The sequence below is a fragment of the Pleurodeles waltl genome, chromosome 8 (genome assembly GCF_031143425.1).
Source record: "Pleurodeles waltl isolate 20211129_DDA chromosome 8, aPleWal1.hap1.20221129, whole genome shotgun sequence".
NCBI classification, from domain to species: Eukaryota; Metazoa; Chordata; class Amphibia; order Caudata; family Salamandridae; genus Pleurodeles; species Pleurodeles waltl.
In genome coordinates, this window is record NC_090447.1 from 1,095,890,602 (window position 1) to 1,095,915,373 (window position 24,772).

Genomic DNA, 24,772 nt, shown 5'->3' on the forward strand with positions numbered 1-24,772 from the left:
ACGTGTTCTTTGGAAAGTGTCTAGCTGTGGATTTTGGACTCTACCTCAGCTGGCACCTAGGGAAACTTACCAAACCTGTGCATGTTTGAAAACTAGATACCTAGGGAAATCCAGGATGAAGTGACTTGTGGGCCTCTCACCAGGTTCTGTAACTCAGAATCCTCTGCAAACCTCAAAATTTGGCAAAGAAACACTTTTCCCTAAGAATTTGGTGCTGCAACGTTCTGGAATCTGAGAGAAGCCACAAATTTCCTTCCACCCAGCATTCCCTCAAGTCTCCCGATAAAAGTGGTACCTCACTTGTGTGGGTAGGTCCAGTGCCCATGTAAGGAATAGATCACACAACAGTCAATGTTGGTCCTTACATGAGGGTAACTGTTGACCCTGGGGTGATCCAATCCTGACGCAGGCACTAGGTACAGGCACTCAAGTGGGGTAGTGTTTTTATCAAGACAGGTGGGGAAACACTGAGTGGTAGGAATTTTGTGGATCCCAGCATATTCCTGTAGTTTGTATGACAGAAATGCAAGAAACAAATGAGTTTTTATTCAACATTTCACCTTTGCAGGGTATTCTGGGTAAGAAAACTTTGGGGAATCCACACAAGTCACAGCTCTGTGGACTCCCTCAGATGTCTAGTTTCCAGAAATGTCTGGGTTTGGTAGGTTTACCTATATGGCCGCCGAGCCCAGGACCAAAAACGCATGTACCTGCCTTACATAACCAGGTTGTTTTGTGATAGATAATTTTGGTGACTCCACAATACGATTTGGGTGGTGGAATTTGGGGCTGAACTAAATTGGGGAGCTCCCAAGAGAGCACTCTGTCTGTGCTTACCGTCACATGCACCTGCTCTATTGGTTGGGCTAACCCGCTATTATCCCCCTGCACAGACTGCTGGCGAAGTGACAGCAGGACTGTTCTCATCACCTTCCTCATAATCAGTTGAAGAGGAGTTATCGAATAGGACTCCCAGAGTCTGCTCCACTGTCCTGTCCTTCAGATGCTGTCTCAGTATCTGCTGTCTCAGTCTCTGATCCTATGTCAGATCTGTCCTCTATGACCCAAGTGAGGGCTTGAGCACCAGTCACCCAATGAGATGCCATCTCTGCTACTGGCTAATCTGTCGCTCTAAAACACAAGCCTACGTTGACAGTCACAAAATTGCTGGTGGGTGTGTGTGTGATACGTGCAACAGTAGAGGTCACCTTACCTTCGCTTTTTCCCTCAATCAGCACGTTCTCTCAAGACACTCAAAAAAAGACACACTATTACTTCACCTTGTCACATACCAATCGTCACAGTCTTTAGCGCCTCTAACGCCCAGTCCAACAATCAATATTGGTGTTCCTACTCCCATTACCACCTCCGCCGATTCCCTCACTACCATCCAGCAAAAGTGCCCTTCATCTCTCCATAGCCCCCTCACACATAAATGTCATTTGTATTATAGCGCAGGTAATAACTGGCTTTACTAATCTACTCAGCTATTTACATAAAATACAGATTTAATCTTTGCAGAAGGCATATGAACCTTCTGCGCTAATTTATGGCATCAACGCTGCCACAGGACAAAAGTCAGATCCTTTTGTAGCAGAAACATAATGACAACACTTACTTGACTTTTTTATTGCTGACTAAATCTACAGTTGACACTCGTCAGTTGAAGTATGTGCATTGCTTTGAAGACGCAAGCTGCAACTGCAAGAGAACTGGTGGCAAAAATATATACACACACACACACATATATATATATATATATATATATATATATATATAACTTTTATATGTGGGTATGTTTCCCTGGGGGGCGTATCGTGAAAAGGGATTGCGATATATATATATGTATAGATCTATATATAGACACACACACACATATATATATATTCATATATATATATATATATATATATATATCTATATATATATATATACCTATATATATATATATATATATATATATATATATATATATATATATATATATATATATATGTGTGTATATATATATATATAGATATATATATATATATAGATATATATATATAGATATATATAGATATCTACATAGATATGTCTACTAGAACATGAAGGATCACAAGAAAACAACAGCCAGCCAGGGCAAACAATCTGGATCCCAAAGGATGCAATGAGTCACAAGAAAATGTAATATCCAAGAAACGAATGACTCAAACAGATGATCTGACCAAAGAACAAAAATATATTTCTACTACAACATTTCAGCTTCCGCCTTCCTCAGGTAGTATAAGATGGTTTGCTCAGTGGCTGCACAGCTGACACTGCTGGATTTTCATAAAGCATAATGAGTGAAGATTCAATTGGAATGTGGAATCAATGCAGTCCTGAGAACTCTTCAGATATGCAGAAATTAAGTGGTATTGTCAGTGATGTTCAGTCCATCTGGATGCAGTGAATTTAAACGGTACATCCAGAAGTTTTCTCTGATGTCCAGTAGTTCTTCCTTTAGGACATGTTCCACAGGGAAAATCTTCAAATCTGATAGGAAATGGTCCACAAGTTTAAAATGATTGGCTACAGGCTGGTCAAGTTTCTTGATAACTATTGCTGATTTGTGGTTCCTGAATTGTGTACGGAGGTCATTCACTGTTTGGCCTACATATTGTTTTTTACAGCTTTGGCGTTGGCACTGAATCACATAAATAATGCATGTTGATCGACATGTGATATGCTGTCTTATTCCATAGGTCCTTCTTGTAATTGAGCTAGTTACTGTTGGTGTTTGTAAAAGGTATTCACATGTAATGCACCTTTTAGAATCACAGCAATGAACTCCTGCATTTTTTACAGCTTGCTTAAGTTCAGCTCTCATAATAAGCGATCGTAAATTGGGAGCTCTGCGGTAAGCAATGACTGGCGGTTTTGGAAAAAGCTTTTGCAATTTTTCACAAGTGGATAGTAAGGGAAAAGTTGTTTGTATTATATTTCTGTATTTGGGAGCTGATGGATGATAGCCAACCACAAATGGTATTCTGTCACTTTTGTTTCTTCTGTTGGTATTCCAAATAAGTGCTTCCCTGGGTAACTGCAAAGACTTGTCAATTTGTTGCAGAATGATATGCAAAGGATAGCCTCGCTTTTTAAATAGTGTAACAAGCTCCTGTAGATGGTCTTTACAAGTGTCTTCATTGCTGCAGATGTGTCTTATTCTGAGTGCTTGGCTGTAGATGATGCTGAGTTTAGTGTGGCGTGGGTGACATGAAGTCCAGTTTAGATACAAATGAGCATCTTTAGGCTTGTGGTACAGATCAGTTATAATTTTTTGTTCATGAATGGTGAGTAACACATCCAGAAAAGGGAGATGACTCTTCTGTTTAGTATTGCTGCCAGTGAATTTGATGGTAGGATGGATACTGTTGATAAAAGCTGTTGTTCTTTGGTCAGATCATCCGTTTGAGTCACTTCTTTCTTGGATATTACATAGATATGTCTATATATATATATATATACATATATATATATATATATATATATATACATATTTTTTAATAGCTGCAAGGTTTCCTTGGGGCCATAGAACTATTCTAAAAACATATTGCCCCCACAGGGGGTCGCACTGCTCACGGGTGACCCCCTGTCAATTTCATTTTTGTATTTTATTTAATTATTATTTATTTATTTTAAACCCCTAGGGGGGCGCAATCAGCAACAGGAAGGTAGTGCACCCAAGAGGTTAAGAGTTTTCAACAAACAGGTACATGTCCAACTGATAGAGCTGGTGGAACAATCTGTGAAAGTTGCAAATTGGATCTTGGCAGGTCAGATTTAACTGGAAAATAGTTATTCAAAGGTCATTCTTTCAGTAATGAAGGTTACAGATTATCATTGTTTACCAACAGGTGGGGTCAAAAGAACTTTTACTACTTAGGTTTAGCTTACAGAATCAATGCTATTCTCCAAAAGAGCAAGGCAGATCCTTTTTGGCTCACCCTCAAACATTTCCAGTAAAGTAGAAACACATTATTGTTTTTTGGAAATACATTTGTGGAGTTATTGCCATGGACATATTCACAAGCATTATGCAAAAATGTGATGGGTGGAATGCTTGAATTAATCTCAATCACTGGTAATTACTAAAAAGCCACATTCCAGTCCATCATTATTTTGCACACCATGCCACCTCTGTTTCGACCTTGCCATACGCAAATCAGTCTTCACTGTGCTCCAATAGAAACAGTCCAGCTGGAACTCCCAGTCACAGACCACCCTGAACTAGAACACAAGCATCCCAAGACAGTTTTGCCCTGGTTGGGGCTCTTTGGTAGGGTTTAGCACAGTTCCAGTGTCACAGTGAGCACGTGACCCATATCGGGCATGCCCATCACACTTAGGGTGTCACATTGAAATATATATACATTGATAAGAAAAAACATTAAAATATCAGGTTCTTGCTCCTCCTTTGATTGATGCAACACATCCTGCATAACAAGAAGGTTCATATGTATTAGGACCTCACCAATTAAATGTGCAGGCTATTAAACCTTCCTAAATCCACGTACATCGCAGACGAGATTTTCAAATATTTGTCATGTTTACACCATTGCCAGGCCTTTAATCCAGAAGTCTGCGGATCAGAATTCGGTCTATGTTTAAATCATTTGTAATATCTGGCATGCCTGTGTGTGTTCACTGTTTCAACTTAGTCCTCAATGTATATCTTATGGGAGTACTTCCCTTGTTAGAACTGTGCAAATATATGAAAGAAAACACCTAGTGATATTGAGGTTTCATATGTCTATGTCTGAACGTTTAAGCACACATAGGTTCTTGTGGCGTTGTGTTAATGCACAAAGCATAAGAACAATAAATATATTGTTCTGTATGTGAGCACGCTGGTTTGGAGCAAAATAATGCTTTTTTGGGCTCCACTAAGCGAACAATGCTAATCTGAGCAAATCAGAAGGACATGATTTAAGTAGTAACACTGACGGCTGCAGGTTAATACTGAGCTGGAGAAAAACAGTTTTTTTTCTTTTTTTTAGCTGGATTTTTATTAGTGTGACACTGAGTGATGGCATCTAAGCTGAAATATGTTCCATATTGAAGTAGAAAGATGTTACATAGCCCTGCTTGAATAGGGCGTGTTTTGAAATGAACGCATCAGTTTATGGGAGAAATGGTCACATTTAGTTGTCATTTGTCTGTTCTCATCTGTGAAAGTTAGCAACAGCTTAAAATATGAATTGCACTTCTCGGTACTTTACCTTCATTTAAGACAATCCAGATACGGAGAAGAGACTGGGGACGAAAATTAAATAAGACCTTTAGTTTTGTTCACTACCTATACTTAAAATTATTGCGGCATTGTAATTTTACTGTGAAAATATGTGCATTGCCTGTACAACATAATGTCCTGGAATTATTAATCCTATCATTCCATTGTTTGAAACTTGTGGGAGTAGTTTCCATTTTTTGACCGGTGGTGATTGAAAGACTTATCACAGATGTACACTGTTTCTACATCTAAGTACACACTTACATTGTCAGGTACAGCTACACATTCTATAAAACACCTTGGATAACATCAGAGGTTTAAGTGATAATGCACAATTGTCCACCTTATTTTAAGAAGAAATTTAGTCAGAGTAACAACAGAATGGCACTATTATGATAACTCACAGGTCTCATTTAGGAGGCCCTATCGGCACAATGCGCCACCGGAGCATCATTTTTTTGATGCTCTGGTTGCGCAGCATGCCATCCCATATTTACAAGGCCAAGCAAAGCCACCATACGTGACTTTTCATGGCCTTGTAAATATAGGTCCCTTTCTCGAATAAAGTTGCGTTAAAGGGGCTTTCCATGGGTGTTGCTGTGGGTGTTCCACCGCACCAGCCCTGGAACGCTAAGGAATCTGACGCATTCCCAGACTTACAAGTCTGGGAATGTGTCAAATTCCTAAGCCACCTCAGCGGTGTATTCTGCAGCATACATAGAAAGAGGAAAACATCCCTCTTGATTGTTTTTGTGAAGGAAGGGGGCCCTTCCTGCACAAAAACAGTCATCCCCACAATGCAGGCATCCTTGCACCATGTTACACGAATGCCTACATTGCTGCATGGCAGCAATTTGTGAGCCAGCACACAGGGACAGGATAGAAATGTGCTGTATCTTGTAGTTACAGTGCATTTCTGCCCTTTCCCAGTGGTGAAGGGTGGTGCAGCAAGACACTTGCTGTGCTGCCCTGCGCCACAGGGCTTGTAAATAAGCCCCATAGTCTCTAAAAATCAATGTTTGTAGTAAAAGCACCAAATTGTCATGGGCAATTGATTGACAGTTTGAACTAATTTAAATTATAGTTACTCAAAACAGATGTAATGATGTGTGTTGTAAACAAAGCATTTACTGAGATGGTAAATGAGTAATCATAAATAAACACAAAGAACAACAAATACAAGCAAATCACTGGTGACAGAAAGACTTAGGGGAAAGTTCTTTCACAGCCCCATCTTTGAGTTGTTCCTCAGGTGTTTAATGATTCTTGTTTCGGATGGGCACCAGAAATACTGTGGCATCTCACTACGCATTAATTGCTTCTAAAAAGTGCTCACTACTTCCACTTAATTTTGTTTTCTTTCTCTTTTTGGAATTTCTGACACACCTTCAGGTGTTCCAAAAGCAAAATGTTTGGGCATAAACAAAGAAATCCAGTTTACTGAATGTTGGAGGTTGTTTATTAATAGAGGTAAGTACACACCTACCACTAGCAGTAATGCACCCAAGACATTGTTAGGCCAGTCAAGGTCTCAAAATATCAGCCTGTGGCACAATTCCTGGTAGCTTGGGGCAATGAACAGGCAGGCTTACTTAGGAAACAGGTATGTAAAGCAATTGAATACACCAAGACAGTAAATAAGTAAGACACAACACACCATACAAATCCCACAACAATTTAGAAAACTAGGACATATTTTTATCTTTAAAATGACACCAAAAGAACACAAATCCATTTTAGGGAACTTGAGTTAAGAATTTTAAAAGATGAAATTAAATAAAAATGCTTTCTAGTGCTTAGAAATCAACCACGTCAATCGGGGACATCTGGTCACGCTTGACTGGGACATGAGGCCAACTGCAAAGGAGCCCTGCTCTGATACACTGAGCTGGAGGTCTTGGTCAAAACTTCGTACTTAGAAACTTTCTGGAACTTTTCTCTCTCAACGTCGTGCTGTCCTCCTCAGCAAGCCAGTTTCAATGCAACTTCGTCAGACTACTTTTTCGTGAGGCCCTGGTCAAATTCTGGGAGTCTAGATCTCTGGTGCTTTCAGCAGGATGAACCTGAAATCCTTGTCCTGTCGGGGTTAGGGTAGTCGGCTTGACTCAAGATGGTGAGTCATTCCACTTATGGAGCTTTTTCCAAATATTACTTCAAACTTCTTTAAGTTTCTGGAACTTCTTCCTGAAGTCCTCCTGAGGGTTCAAAGTGTCCAAAACACAAATCCAAGGGTCTAGACGCTCTGAGATGGTCCTTGGAAGTTTAAGACTGTAGTACCCACAATGCACCTGGCCAAATCCTTAAACGCCCACTGAACACACTCTAGGCTGGGGACTTTAGTGATAGTTGATATCAGCAAACTATGTTAACCTGTTGCTTTTACGGAGTCCACTCGTGAGTCCTTTTTGAAGCAAGACAAAGTCCTTGGAGCTGTTGTTTCAGTGAGCAACAGTAGCAGTACTTCACAGTACAATCCATGAGGTTGCAGACCAGAGTTCCAGCAGGGCAGTTCTTCTTCTTATTGGGATTTCAGGCAGCAGATCTGAGTTTCAATGCAGCTGAGCATATTTATTCAATCATCTTGGGGGACAAGCAGGGGGGCACATTTATCCAATGAGCTGCAGGGTGCCACCCAAAAGCCTAACAGCTTCCTCCAAAGTGTTGCATTTTCTTGCTACCAAAAAGCACTGCACTTTAAAATCCAAGATGGCTGATTTTCCTTCAGAGAAGCAAGACCTGGTTAAACTAACCTATTGGTGTGGCTAATTTTGATTAACACCCCCTCTAGACATCTGCAAATTCCTTCCCTGGGCCTCCTATCTATCTGTGGGTACACGGTGAGAGGGTAGGCCTGCCTTGCTGGCAATCCTTTCAGTAATGAAGCCCAGTTTAATTTACCCAGCCCCCTTCCTGGCCTGGCCTCTACAGCTGCAGACCTCTTGCGATTAGATAACCTCTGCTCAGTGCAGGCCACTTATCACCTCTTCAAAGCAGCCTGGCTAATCCTGTTAAGACTGACCAATCAGCAGAGACCACTAGCAGGCTGGAATTTGGCCTACAGAAACGAAAGTCTTATAACTTATTTTCTGTATATGTTATGATAAAGTCAACAGTGGTGAATTGATGGATTTAGCATCCTCAATCTTTTGCGCCCTTTCATGACACATTGAGCTCCTTCCTAGAAATACTTATAGAACATATTCCCATCTTAGCCTATGAAGCTAAGGCCCATATTTATACTTTTTTTAGCACCGCATTTGCATCATTTTTGGACGCAAAAGCGGCGCAAACTTGCAAAATACAATTGTATTTTGTAAGTTTGTGCCGTTTTTGCATCAAAAAGCGGCGCAAATGCGGCGCTAAAAATGTATAAATATGGGCCTAAGTATCTACAATGAGGGAAAATGAAAGGTGCAGTTTGTCTCTCACCAGGGCATATAAAACATTGTTTATTATGCCTCTGCCTATAGTTGCATGACACCCCACCCCTAGGACTCCTAGGGGATACCTTAGGGAGACATATTCATAACTATAAGGCAGATTATCACTTTGAAAGTACCTTTAAATGCAAAGTCAAATTTGCAAACATTTTCCTTTTTAAAGACAGTCTGCAAGGCAGGGCTGCCTTTAAAAATTACAGCAGGCAACACAGCAGTACACACTCTAGTGCAGTGAATCTACTGGGCCTCTAAACCTCCCTGTCCTATTATATACTAGGGACTTACAGGAGTCTGTCATTGCCAATTGTAATTGTGCCACTTTATCATATACCTTTTATTTTGAGCAATGGCCCTGGGCCTGTTTAGCAGAGCCCAGGGCACAGTCAGGGTCAGTTATCACCAGTATCAGTCAGAAAACATTGGGGTGAATATACTAAAAGGATTACTTTCTCACACTGATGAATGCTAGCTGCTAAGCTGTATGGAAATGTAAAACTGATCCAGATATGTGACACAATGAAAGTCTACAAAGTGATTCAGAAACTGCAGACATTTTTAAATTTAGTGAAGAAACATAAACAAAGGCAGCCAATGACCAAGTACACGAGTATGCCCGCAGATTAGGGTGACACAGAGTGTTTAAGTTTTGACGATGATTGCTTGTGAATGGCACCTGCACTCAAGGCGTTACTTTTTTTTCATGAGACTTCGAACTAGAGAGTGAGAAAGTCAGAAAGGAGCGATCGAAAGAGGTACAGAAAGATAAGAAAAGAGTGACAAAGGAAGCAAGAAGGTTTGGAAAAGAACTTTCATGACTGTAATAAAGACATTGGAATTGTAGGTTGATGGAAGAAAGAAGCATGAGCGTAAGTCAAGAATAGGTCAGCTTTTGATCAAGAATTTGATCATCCTGGCATTCACCAAACCCAGTTCTTGCCTCCTAAAAAATCTGTGGGCACCTGCACTTTTTATTTTGCTTTTTTACAACTTAAGCAATGGTGTCACAGATGTGGAAAGCAGAGGGAGTGGATATTTGTCAAAAATGTGACCTGGATATTCATTAAAATGAGGCAAAACCCTGCATTGACTCTGCAACATAGTATGAAAAATTGAACTTGAAGTATAAGCATTTGACCACAGGATGACGTAATTCTCAAGGAGGGAAAAGGAGTACAAGTTTCACATTCTGGGACTCCATGGGCAAGGGAAAAGGCAGCAAGCATTCTGTCTTCTTCTATCACTATCAGGGACACAAAAATCATAATGTAAAACAACGGCTACAACAATTAATTTGGAAGCATTGCTAACATGTCGGAAACTATGAGTTATACGAAAGCAAAAAGTATTCTATTGCACCCTATCATAAACTTAAAAACATGTGTGGCTCTAGATTCGTAAAGGACCAATTCAAGTTATCTAGGCAATTGAATCTGATTGGAAAGCGTTTGGTTGTCTAAAAGAGTAAGCACAACAGTGAACGTCAATGACACTGCAGTGACTTCACCAACAAAACGCATAACAATTGCGGTTCATCGGTGCAAAAATGTATGTTTGCATATGTTGACATTAGGGTATTAGTAGTTTATTGCGGAACTTCTGCCTTGTGGGTATATAAGAAATTTAGCACAGCTTTTCTGGAACCAGTAGCTAAGCAAAAACCCCTAGGTCGTTTACACTGCTATACAAATGTATTTTGGTGGCCATTGGAAAACAAAACAAAACTGTTGTTCTTTGGCTTCCTTGGTTCCCAGTGTAAGGAATGACACTATTGCCAAAATACAGTGAGAGGGTGGGTGTGTCATCGGGGAGAAGGATTTCTGTAGCAAGAATAAAACAATGCCAATCCATACATGTCTTCTCATCTGGAGCACGAAGCAGAATACATATTCGTTTCCAAATATAACCTAAAACATGGCAATGGCCTGGAAAGTGAAAGGAGTTCAAATCTTGAAATATTAGCATCCTTTGCAAATTCAACGAGCAGTCTGCTGTCCCTGTGTTACCAGCTGCATCGCCGTGATTAAAAAAAAAAAAAAAAAAGCAAAAGCAAAAAACGAGAGGTTTCAAGAACGAGTTAAACTGGATATTTTTTGTTATTAAACATGGAGTGTAACAGACGCTTCTACAAGGTCTCGTACGTAACCATGACTAATGGATGTATTTGTAACTCACTCATTTGGATCCCACAGCCCAGTGAGACACATTTCCAACAGATTATGTACTCCAGCAGTCTGTAGACCGTACATTGAACGCAGTTTAGCTCAGAGTCACTGTTCCCCCACTTCACAAGGAACAGGAAGCAGGAAAAACTCAGAGCTCGACAGCTACTGAGTAAGCGCTTGCCATTCACAACATAAGCCCAAATATTTTTGCAACACAACTATATATTAATTTAATAAAATACACAATATAGCTCTTATACACTCAACAATTTGGCTCATATGCACTGAATCTGCAATAAATCAATAAAAATATGTCATTTTTGATGTAAACACATTAAATCTTCTTACATTTGCACATTTAAATGACGTTGTGATCTGTGTTGATGGTTAGGACATTTCCACGTTTCTGAGCTATTTTAGTGTCCAAAAAAAGGGATAAGGAAGGGTTAATATTGACAATATTCTCATTATTACCTTCACTTTATACTACATCATCAAATCTGCAATTAGCTTAGACTTGACATTTACAGGATACATATTTCTGTTTTTATTGGACACTAAAATGCTGAAGAGGTGTACAAAAAATGCCATCATATTAAAAAAGTGAATTAGCATATGAATGGGCAGGACATAATGAACTATATCATTTTACATTTAACGTTTCATGTGACAAGTGGCATTACTAAATGGCCAGGGTGTGATTTATTGAAGAATGGTCTGGAATGTCGATATTTTCGTTATTTGTGGCAGATAACTTTATACAGAAATGTGTACCACAAATGGGTGTTGATGTTTGGTGTAGCTAGAACGACGGCAAGATCGTTTCAGACTTTCAATCAAAGCCTGTGATGTGCGCTAGTAACTCATCACAGAAATAAGTCAACCCTGCTTGTCATTGGGTTTATCAGTAAACAGTGAATTCAGCATCAACCACAGCAGACAGTCTTACATGTCAAAAAGTGGTCCTCTTTTTACTTCCCCATACCTTCCTATCGGATTGTCTAATAGTCACAATAATTTTTCCTCATTATTTCATTGACTCGGTTATTTTGTCATGTTGGTCAAAATGTAACCAGTGTAGTCAGTGAAAGGGGAACAGTAGTGGAAAGAATATATTGTGGGCACTTCAGATGTTCACGAAAAGCCAAAAAGCAGCAGTGGCCTTCGACTGTCCCTGTGTAGCCAAAGTTACAGGGCCAGATGCACTGTTTCCTCCAGAGAAGAGGCAGCGACATCAAGTTCCTGTTTTATTTTCTCACAGCCACGGGGTCACATCCTCTGCAGTCCTGCAAGAGCTTGTCGATCTCTCGCACCACTTCTTCTGCCTCCACCGATTCGCGACCAGGATCCCGGTTTGAGTGATCCAACTGCTCCAGAACAGAGTCCATCTCGTTCGAGTCTCGGCTCACCCTTGAGTGCACATCAGCAAAGGCCCGTGCCATGGGATCTGACGCAATGTACTGCGGGTCTTTTGTCTGTTTGCTGGGCGACAGGTACTGGCTATCGGTCGCCAAGTACTTGCTGCTTGTTTCCGCCAGAGCCACGGGCTTGACTTCGCAGCCCTCAATGGGTCCTTTTGTAGCGGTGCAAGGCTCAATGCACGTCTTGGTCGGGCTGCTCGATGCTGAAGGCACCTCCTGGAGGAGGGGGCTCAGGGCACGCTTGGCTTTTAAATATGGTTTAACATTGGCAATGAGAATGGTGTGCTCTCGTTTGTCTTTTCCGAAGGTACAAAACGTCTTTTTCCCGGTGGGGTTCACAGTTTCATATGTCTCAGTCTCAACATTGGCTTCCACCGTGGGTACGAAGAGATTTGTGCGATAATCTGCATTTTCCGCCGGATTTGCTGGGGGGAACTGCGGCATCCAACACCTGTCTGAATGACCGAGCACTCGGCATTCATCTGTGCAATTAACACACTCTTCTTGCTCTGAAAGACAAACAGACAACAGATTGAATCAGTTGAGATCCCTTTACACGAATGAGAAAGCAACTTTCATCTCGGCGAGTACAAATCTGACCTCTTGTCTCTTTTAATTATAGCACAGAAACAGAACCAGTCAAACATTTTAGGGGGCGCAAAAGACAGCTTCCTGTGTAAACGGATTTGCTCTGTACTTCGTATGTGGAAGTGTTTAAATAACGTGAAGGAAATGGAACACAGCGGAGCTGATTCACAAACGTAAACTTACTCTTTTGTTTAAGTTTACACATTTTTGCAATTCACAAATCAATTTTACCAGTAGTATATGTATTATTGAGGAGTTTCAGCACTCATGGCGGAGACTCCACATACAAAAGGACAGGCAGTTGTAAAGATACTACTGAAAACATTGCTTTGTGAATTACAAAAAATAAATAGTAAACTTAGATAAAAGTGTAAGTTTACCTTTGTGAATCACAAAAGGAGTGTATGTGTAAAGCGCACATTCAGTCCTGTTTTTGGCACTATATAATACATGTTATTTTTTACCCAACTCAAAGGTTCTCATGTTATATCCACCTGGTAATGATAAAGGGGTTTGGGAACCGCCAGTGGCCTTGGCCCAGAACAATTCGAATATATGACCTTGTTGTGAGTGCACAACAGTGCATTAGTGTACAAAGCCATCAGAGCTGGCCTAATCCAGCTGTATGAGCACAGTTTTCAGACAAAATGGGCTCTACAAGCACATGGAACAACACAAGCCATGGGGTCCCCTCACCACTTCAGGTGCCCTCAATCTTTCAGAGGGCCCCCATTCAAGCCAAGGTCCAATACCTGTACAATATGGGAGATTCAGGACCCCCATCACATTCTATCAGGGTGGGGCCTATCATTTTGCCTTTGCCAGGGAACAAGCCGATCTGCTGTAGGGATATTCAGTTCCAGGCCGTGCATCCTGGAAGGGCATTACCACTTCACTTGTTTAAAAAGGTGAGCTTTCAACGCGATGTCAACTTTGTTCAACTCACAAAACTTAAGCTTCTTAGCAAACATGAACAGAGAGAACCAAACCTCCTTAGACTGAAGCTTTTTGATGATAGCCACCCGCACGAGAGAGTAAAATAGGCTGTGTACTACTCCTACCTATAAGGTGTCATATGAGTTCTAAATCAACAGGGTGTGTGAATGCGGCCCTAAAGAAAGTATGGCGGTATGCCTTGCTATGTTATGAGGTGTCCTGCACATTAGCCAGTGCCACAAAAGGCAGCTAACAGTCTCTCCAATGCTCCGTTAGCAGACTTTTGGGTTTGTCTTTTGTTTGCATTTTTGTTTTGCGATAAACAAAACAATATGTTACAAGTTTGAAAGAACGCCTTATGATGGAGTGGGATGTCCAATCATGTAATACTGCCTTGCAGCACGAACATTATCCTTTATCTAAATAAAGGCTGTTGGAGTTTCCTGCCTGTAAGGCAGTCTTTAGGAAGCTCCTCAGGATGTTATGCACATTTGCATTAAGATTGTATCACACTTGCATACTCCATCCTTCCACCTATTGTGCAGATGAAGAAGTGTGGCAGTTCATGAGATAATTCCTCACAACCTTCTCATAACAACACTCTTCTCTGGCCCTGTGATAAATATACACACAGGATGTGGAAAGAATCCAGACTCAGGAAGTGCTTCTTCCTTACCACCAAAAGACAGTGAGTGGGGGAGAAATCCTATCTACTCGTTTAACCGAGAAGATTAACTATAAGCAATGACAAAATTGCACGGTCTGCTGCATTTATAGTTACGTATTACACAGGACTGACAAATGACATCAAAGAACACAATGTAGTTCAGACGGAGAACCCGTTCACTAATGCTCTCTATCCAACAATCAGATTGAACACAGAAAAATATCAGCCTCCGCAGCCCAAGGGGGAAACGGTGCCGTAGTTAGCAGATGTTGATATTTAATATTATGTTGGAATAATGTTTCTCATTTGGCGTAAATTAATAGGATTACCTGCCAATCAAACAGTTGTTTTCCATAACACCCGCAAATGTCATCTAATAAGTCTACGGCATTTAAATAGCAGAAAACTGGGCATGAGCATTGAGCAGATGTGCTTCATCACTGCCCTTCTGTCTGCATAATCCAGCACTCTGGCATCGTCCTGCCCTGACATGGCACCCAAGGGCACATTAACATGTAGAAGTTCTGTTTTAGCCAATAATCCTCGTTTGAGTTCTGGCTCATGGAGGTTCAAGCTACAATAAGAACAAGCTAGTTGATATAGCTACTACTGCAGGATAGGGAAAGGCAGATTGAGATTATGCTCATGAGCCGTGATCGAACTGTGCTAAATAATGATATTTGTCTCACCTACTTCAGCCTAACTTTAAACTTTTGTTCTTTGTTTGAGATCTACCATCCCTCTGCATACTGAAATTAAACGGTGTAAATTACTCCCACCATAAATTAAAAGGATACTGCAAGTCACAGAGGAGTTCCATGACCATATAGAGGAGCAAGGCTTCCTTTATAAGGTTATGGAACTCCAAGATTATTTGTAATATCCTTATCATATATTGCAGAGGTGATTTATTCCTTGAAAAAAACATGGTCACAGCATCACCTTTCTCACAAACCACTCAAACCCTTGTTGCATATCTCTTTCATATGAAAGAGAGAGCATGTTTGCAAACCTGAAGATAAAATAGAATCTTGAAGTAAATCATTAAACACATCAAATGTTTCAAAACTGTATTAGAATCTGTTTTATACCTCAGTTTTTAGTAAAAAGAGGGAGTAGTAGCTCAGAATGTGTAGAACAATTCTAACTTTTCTATGATTACAAAAAATGAAACTGTTGCTGTAAATGTCTTCTTTCAGCTTGTCACTGTACAGCTAGAAAAACAGAGCAGAAGAAAGAAAAGCCAAGTTCCCTTTTTGTTCCCTAAACAGCTGTTTTAACTCTGCTTTGTGACCTGATCTGCCTTTCCTCTGGTCTGATGGATCTGGCAGCAAACATTGTGACTTTAGAACTCTTAGTACAGTTGAGAGGCTATGTAATTCCTTTATATTAGGCAACTGGGTGCGTCACAAGTCCTCTGTTATAACAAAAATGTAGAGACAGGTTTTTATAAAGGGTTTGCAGATTCTCATGCTGTTAGACCTGACAGCCTAAGGGTGGCCCCCCTTTCCAACTTTTTGCCTGCATCCCTCCAATTTTTGACCTCATTTTTGCTGGTTTTAGGGCTCTGTGGACTTCACCACTGCCACCCAGTCCTAAAATGATTGTGCTCTTCCCCTTAAATCATGTTAGCATTGGCCTAATCCCGGTTAGCATACTTAATTTATTTACAAGCCACTAGTAAGGTGCACTACTTGGGCCTAGGGCTTGTAGATTAAATACTAGTAATGGGCCTGCAGCACTTATTGTGCCACCTACTCAGTAGCCGCCTACCATTGGCTTAGACCTGAAGTTGCAGAGCCAATGTGTGCAGTTCTATTGCAATCTTCACTTGGTATTTAAAACCCCCTGCCAAGCCTTAAACTCCCCTTTTATTACATATGTCATCACTTAAACTCCCCTTTTATTACATTTAATTCACCCTTAAGATAGGCCCTATGAAGCCACATGGTGCTGTGTAAGCAAAAGAGAGGGCATGTACTTTACTCCCAAATTTGATTTTCACTACTGTGGGGTGTACTACTCTCATACCTTTAAGCTGTAATTCCTGATTGAGCAGGAGTAGGAATGTCATGTTTCATATCACTGAAATGGTAAGGATAAACCTCTTTACTGGTTAAGTTGGATTTAACATTACTATTTTAGAAATTACACTTTTAGAAAGAGGACATTTCTATGTTCTTACAGCTATGCAGCCTGTCTCAAAAAACACAGATGGGGTGGGTGTCAACTCGACTTTGTGCATTCTCTCAAGGCAGACACAAACACAGAAAGGTTACGTGTGTCTGAGCACCCCTCTGCTTTCTGATGGCTCTTCCTAGGCAGAAAGGGATGGTAGGGCTGACACGTACACCTGAATGGGCAGTGCCTGTCCTCACTCAAAGGGCTGTCTACCCCCTACTGTTTGTCTGTAGCCAGGGCGGGGAAGAAAAGACCTCTGTGCACTTCAAATACCCTTCTTTGAAGTCACCTCCACTTCAAAGGCACAACTGGGTATAAGGACTGGGTCTCTGACCCCACCAAATGAGTACACTTGTGGCCCTGTGAAGACTCTTCCAGGAATAAGAACAGCTGTGCTGCTTAAAGGACTTCTGCAATTCTGGATCCCTGTCTTGCTGGACTCCTTGCCTTGCTAAACTGCTCTGCTGCCTGCTGTTCCCCTGTCTGGGAGAGAAGGACTGGACCCACATCACTTGAACCCAGAGTGATTCCAGGGGCTTGCTGGCTTGCCTCCTGTTTTCTGATGTCTCAAGGACACAAAATACTTCCAACAATCCTGCTACACTCTGTGGACTCTGCCAGCCATGAGTCCTGCCCTGTCAAGTGGTGCTAACCCAGTCTTGGGCCCCTAGAAGTGTTTTTTTCTGGCTGCTTCTTCAAACAGCCAAGCATTGACCTTGTTGCACTGGTCAAAACTGACTCATTGCCTTTGCTGTTGATGCCTTACTATCGCATTGCCACTGCTGTGAGAATCAGAGCACTGCATTGCTGACTATGAGAAGCATCGTCCCCTCTCTGTGGCGTGGAATAGATGCATCGTCTTTATCCTCTGGATTGACACCAACTCATCACTTCACTGTTTTGTTCAGTGCGGACCCAGAACTGATGCATCAAAATTGTTGCACCGATATGAATGGATACATCTTAAGGACCAAAGTACTCTTGTTCAGCAGACTCTGCATGGGTCTTGTAGCCAGCTTGTAATCCAGGTGACCAGATAGCCCTTGCTGGTGGTATCTGCTGCTAAGCGCTGCAGTTTCATCTATTTTCTTAAAAAAACAAAAAAAAATATATATATATATATATATATATATATATATATATGTATATCAACTTCTACTTATTGATTTTTTGTGATTTTTGTCTTGTTTTTTTCATAAAAATAAACTCTATTTTTTGAGCTAGTGTTGTTGTGCTCTCTTCACAGTGTGACTGCTTGTGTGTTGCATACGTAATTTACACATTGCCTCTTAAGTTAAGCCTGACTGCTCTGTGCCAAGCTACTCGAGGGTGAGCACAGGATAATTTAGGGTGTGTTGTGACTTACCCTGACTAGGGTTGTGGTCCCTACTTGGACATGGTAAATACCTCTGCCAACCAGAGACCCAATTTCTAACACTCATATAATAATCTGATAAACAATCTGTCCTTCCTAAAGCACCTAAATAAATTGGAAAGAAATTAAAGTGACAATCCGGTAAGAATTCCATTCAACCATCTTTATTGCCAATGTCACCTGCTTCTAATAGTTAACCTTCTTTTACCTCCTACCACCCCCTCCATACTACCTTGGAAATACCCAGGTATCGGGCCACTCTGTCTCTCCATGTCTGCTCATTCTCAGAAGTGTAAGTTGCCATCTTTTTGATTACCTGTGGTCACCCAGACACCAACAGTGACACCTCTAGGGTGTTATGGAAGACAATTACACAGTCTTGGCAATATACAGTATTAATATTAATATATTATTATTATAATGACAATTTAATTAAAATATCACAATGTGATGTCTATAAAAACTGTAACCTTTGCTGAAAATCAGTTTCTGCTTTCTACACTGGTAATCATAGCAGTGAACTAGTCCTCTCACACCTTCAATGTTAAGTGGAGCTGAATATGAAATTCAAGACTTTGATTTTTGAATCTAGATAAAGCTATCTGCTGGAATCTCCGTGAGTGAAACCAATGTATGCAGCAGTAGAAAATTACTGAACTCATCAAACAGAGGTATCTAATCTGGTTAGTAGCGAGTGTTTATGGCCTTATTAAAATTTTTAGGGCCAGATTTACAAGGCTCTTGCGCCCCTTAGTGCCACATGTGCTGGCACAAATGTCACGCTAACGGGCCACTACCATAGTGCCATATTTAAAAGGTAGTGCAAACTAGGTTTGCGCCACCTTGTACACCCTTTGCACCACATCATGCATAATATTTGCATGATGTATGCAAAGGGGGCAACCCCTCGTTAGAGGGTTGCTAAAAATGGCACAATGGAATCTATGCATCATTTTTAGCGTCATTTTTAATGCCTGCTTAAAGCAGGCATTAAAGTGAGGCGCCCCTTGATTTCAATGGGCCACTTAACACTATTCTGGATTAGCATCACTTTTTTTATGCTGATCCAGGTTAGCGTTACAATAGCATCACAAAAATGATGCTATTGCCCCTAACATGCACTCTGGTCTGCCATATTGTAAATACGGCGCTACTATGGTGCCATTAGGAGACACAAGGGGGCCACAAGAAAAGTGGCGCATCACTAGTGGTGTGCCATTTTCTTGTAAATATGGCCCTTAGTTTTAATTGCCTCTTGGAGCTGAGCTAGAGAAAGCCTTTTTGTTGCCTTACAAAATGTTCTGCATTAAGAGCCTTGGAATAAACTCCATGTAATGTGCTCCTAGCAGATGCATTAGACTTCGTGTTCTATTTTTAACAGAAAATTCAATAATAGTTTCTTTTTGCCATTGGAAGGCTTTTATAATAATTTCATGGTTTATGTAACATATTTTGTGATTTCATACATTCCGGAAAAAAACAAACGAAAGCACCTTTTCTTTTTCAGATGATTTTTAATGGAAAATACTTCCCTTTCACCTCTTCTTTCATATTGCATCTAGATAAGCCATTTCACGTGTTTTTAGTGTCCATGGGGCTACCGTGACTCATAGCTGGACAAATCATAAAACTGCACTAAATTGACTTAAAGCTGCACCAGTACACTAAAACATGCGGAACAACAACAACACACATTTTAACGGCATCGGAGTTTAGCTAGTCTGCCCACTGTCCCACTTGCAGTGACAGTCCCACAAAATTTTGGGGCCAATTACAAGTTAGACATAGCTGTTCCCGATTCGGATAACACTCTGTCCAATCACAATTAACACAGACTAAACGCACAAGGGACTGCTGGCTGCAGGAACACCAGACCCACTACGCTCGGAAAAATCTCATGCAGTCAAGGTAGGTACACATTTGCACATGGGCAGCCCAGCCTCTGCCTCCAACTATTCCAGACTGCCCTACTTCTGACATCTTCCAACCGCTAACTTTCCCCCCTCAACCCTTATTGACCCCTGCTCTCATTTACAGCCTGCTCGTAGGAAGTGGTTAATGGCAGTGGAATTATTTCAGGAATCGGGGAAAACCTTGTGGAAAAGAAGATGCCAATTCTACAAACAAAGGTGCTGTCTCCATTCTAGGAACAAAAACTCACGTTTAACCGGTACAAGGATGCAATTTTGTGATTTGTATTTTTTGATTTTGGCTCTGATAACTTCGGTAGCCCAAGACTCTACAACTGGTGATCAAAACATTTCTTTCCTTAACTACCACTGTCATCTTTCTGAACCCTTCACAGAATTTCTGAATCCCATGGCAGACTTTGCTTTAGTGCTCACGTACAACAATGCAACAAAGAAACAACTGAAGTAGGAGTTAACTGTGGAAGTACAAGAGAAATGAAGAAAGCATTGAACAAAGGAAAAAAAAACACAATTCCAGATTTTTTTTCATTGTACCAAAAATATCTGCTTTGCATTTCAATATGACAGAATGCAAATTCTCATTTAAAAATTGAAAACGTTTTCAGTGCTTTGTGACAGGGTTGCATATCTTGTCTGTGTTAGGAGTTTATCGCACAAATTGAAGTAGAAAAATATGTATTAAGGTCATCTAACTTGGATACGAAATTCACAAAGAATGTTGTATATGGGAGACTTAACTACATGCGCCTTCGATAAACAGAAATATAATTGCTTTAGGATATTCCATATCTGGTTTTACAGAATTAGTATGTGTGGCATTTTACAATCATATATTACACTTAAATTGGTAGAAAATATGCAAATACAGCATATTTTCCACGAATATACATCTAGTGCACAGAGACAGAAAACAGACATTCCTAAAGAAATGCAAAACGCAGTTACAACCGACACATTTGTATGTATTTACAGACATTTTGCAGATACTTTCCTTCCCTGAAAATGCATACATATTTTCTACAGTCAAAGACAGAAGTAACTTCCATATCAGGGAGATTAAAGAAAGTTTATCCATGGAGAAAAGAATAAAGTGTTATATAGAGAAAAACACATTTGGCATAGTTGACTCATACAGATTTTCCACCTAGTAGAAAAGTTTGGAAATCTTGACTTTCACAAATTTCCAGGGGTGTATGAGTTTGTTGTGAGTTTCTTTGTCAATCCAACCAATTTAGACATTTATTCCAAAAACGGAAAAAAATGTAGAGAGGAAGACCTCTGACAATTAGCTTGTAGTAGTATGATTCAGAGACTAAATTGCTTCAGACGTTTGGTATGTTATTATTTTACTGTTGTGTATTTGTATAAATTGGATTTTGGGTCAAGTAAGTGAATTTAACACAAAGAGAGAGAGAAAAAAACATATTTAGTTGGAAGATTCGGTCTTTAACTCAATTGCTTTATTGTGGCTACTTAACATTCTTCACTATGTCTTTCAGTGTTCGTTTTCTACATATTGAAATGTACTACAGCCATTTATTATCGTGACCAATACCCTAGTAATTCACAGAGATTTTTTCATTCTCTTTGTTTTCTTGACATTCAGAAATAACATCAATGCTTTTTTCCATGACCCCAGGATTATGTTAGCGTCTCTCTTTACCTACACTCTCTTTTCTTGTCAGCTACCCCAAAGAGACATCAGACAATTATTATGCATGTATTTCTCTTGGAAAGCACCAACCTGGGTACATTCATGCTTTACACATAGGGGCAGATCTATAAGAGAATGGCGAATCAGCACTGATGAGCCAGTTTTCTTGCATCAGCCCTGCTCCACCTACTGACACCATCAGTGCGCCGTATTTACAATATGGCGCACCATGGTGGTTGTTAGGACAATAACGTCAACAATGTTCATGCTATTGTGGCACTTTGCCTCACAACCATCAACAATTTTGATGCTAGTGCAGCAAAGTGCAGGGAGGCCAATTGATTTCAATGGGTGTGTCATTTTAACACCTGTTCTTAGTAGGCGTTAAAAACAATAGAAGAAATGGTGCAGTGAAATCTTGTAGATTTCACTGCACCACTTTTTTGGGCCTCCCTGCATTGGAACGCCCCCTTTACATACATTATGCCTGGCACAGACATAATGTTGCGCAAGAGGGTGCAAGGTGGCACAATGTATGCATTGCACCACTTTGTAAATCTGGTGCAGCAAAAATACCTTTCTAACACCACATTAGTGTCGAAATAAATGAGCGAATGCGAGCAAGGAGGCGCTAGGGACTTGTAAATATGCCCTATAACGCTTTGGACATTATTTATTCTAGCATTTGTAGCTCAGGTGGTTTTGAGTTGACTCAACCTGAGGAGGATTTGGGTTACAATTTGATTTTAAAGGCAGAAGGAGAATGCGGTGAAGTAAGTTTTGGTTGCGAGAGGCTCAGACAACTAGGCACATATCAGTTGGAGCAAACTATGTGCAATTATTTAGACATCTTCACAGTTAACATTGCCGTACTCTAAAACACTTAGTGATACATGGAAACAAATTAAACTAACAAGAAAAAGATTACCTTGATCCTCATACGTTTTTGGAAAACCCTAGCCTAGTGATATGTTGCTTCGATCTAGATGCCATGTCTTTAAACTAGGTACCAAGGACTTCAGGGAGGTGGTCACACGGTCTACTCCAGAAATCAAATGATAAAAAATGAACTTATACTGGTGTAACCAGAAAGAGAGGCCGGAGACTAGACTGAAGAGCAAAATAATTAGAAATATCCCTGTTGACAGCAGAGGTTTGAGATATCATAGTAAGAACTCAAAAATCCTAAACATTTAACCTGTCAGAGGAGACTCAGGTTTGAAGAACTGATGCAAATGCATGACCTGCCTTGCAACTGGTAAGCTGGAAAGAAATATGATAAAATGTTCTTATTATCTTAATTTGTTACCCATATTATTACTATTAAAACTATTCTTATTGTGTTTGTTTTTGCTGCTGTTGTTATTAGTAGTAGTATGTATAATATAACTACTAATAATAGTAGCAATACTAATAGTGTTAATAAGAATAATGGGATTTATTTATTCTTCTTCTTATTATTATAATTAGTAGTAGTAGTGGTAGTAGTAGTAGTAATAGTAGTAGTAGTAGTACTATTGTTATAATATCTGTTTATTGTCATGATTGTTATTACTACCAAATGATACCCCCTACATCTGATATAGGCGTTCAGTCCCTTTGAGACTAAATATAAAAATGCAAAAAAGGTAATAATTTTAAATGTTTTGTTTAATTTTCAGCAAAAATTCTAGGAACTCCTCAGTTTTCAGAATCACAATGACTTTTCTACATGCATTTTAAACAATTCTTCCTCACTTTGATGCCCAAATGTTGAAAACTCATTAGCAGAACACTGTGTTCCATTTTCTAAATTGTATAAAGAATCAATCTTGTCACCATACTTTCAGTAATAGCTGTAGCCTTTAAAGCAGGAAGGAAAAATAAAATGTCTTACATTTCATTACACAAATAGTACTATAATATTGCCACCGTAGGTGTGAACGGCTAAAAGGGAAACATTCCCCTGAAGAGTGCATAACAGTGCCCTACATTATGTTCACAATTTTGCACAATTTTAATCTGCGAGGTTGTTGATGTTTATTGTTCAACATATTGGACCTTCCCCTAACTGCTAGATTTACCCATGTATGGCGTATCATAGTTGGATGTCGTTCCCATTTGGTGTAATAATAGGATGCACGTTTAAACAAAAAGACTAAACCTCTGCGCGAAAAGAAATTATGTAATAGGGATACATAAACTAATTATACAGAAAACACCAACAAAAGCACTGGATGAGAAAGTCACATGTGAATGAACAATACAAAACAATAAGAACAACTTGGTTCTTGCTTTTGGTCTTAATCATTCCAAAACTGAAATTCTATAGCATGCATGTATAGGCTTACAATAGTTGATTTACAATTATGTGAAATACAGGTTATGCATGCAACATCTACATTAAAAGTACAATATGCGTGCTTCATTTTACTTGTTTTTTTTTCTTAACTGTGGATTTGCCATTTATTTCAACCCCAGCTCAGTCCCCTGAAGAAAGAAAATCCCTTCCTTCCAAAAGCAATTTAGAACAACCGGTATAAGATGGAGATTTAGAGTATGGAAGATCCGGGCCACCCTCCAAAAAGTTGTGCATAGCCAGTCCATTCTATTTATAGTTCATTCATATATATGCAGTCTAGATAGAGTGGATGGGACATCTGTTGTTTTTGGGCGCGTATTCCTCAACCGACAAAGTGTAAACAAGGCGCTAAATATGCTTACACCGAAATAGCGGTACAACCCTAAAATGTTGTCTCTCTGACATTAAACTGCCCCCCAAAGATACCCTACATGTAGCAATACGTTTCATTTAAAGCCTAAAGAACCGTGAGCATAGCACTCCAGCCCTGAAGGTACTATATTGCATGGACTCCCCTCAAACTTTCGTTAACCTCAAGATTGCATACAAGACCACCAGAAATGGCACTACTGCATACTAGAATGGGAACTTAACCACTTCACCTAGGCAGCACCACACCATAAGTTAGGACATTACCAAACTGGAAACAATAACTCTGGAACGAAGAGAACACCAGAAGACATGCCTTTTCCCTTTACCCTTCTAGGATCTGCAGCAGGATTCTCATCAACATCAGAACTGCCCTAGTCTCTTGCAATTTAAAAAGTAGCTGAAGGCTCACATCTTCAGAGAACAATATATTCCTCCAGATTAGGAATCATC

General features: G+C 40.0%; 1 protein-coding gene across 5 annotated transcripts in view; it reads right to left on the bottom strand.

The window, feature by feature from the left end:
* Positions 1-11,060: 11,060 nt before the first annotated feature.
* Positions 11,061-24,772, bottom strand: part of PCDH17 (protocadherin 17) — a 184,093-nt gene continuing 170,381 nt past the window's right edge. For all 5 annotated transcript variants that reach the window (XM_069205306.1, XM_069205308.1, XM_069205307.1 and 2 more), the window contains one exon: positions 11,061-12,786. In XM_069205306.1, coding sequence (XP_069061407.1) covers positions 12,104-12,786 — 683 coding nt within the window. In that variant the 3' untranslated portion in view covers positions 11,061-12,103. The remainder of the gene's footprint in view (positions 12,787-24,772) is intronic.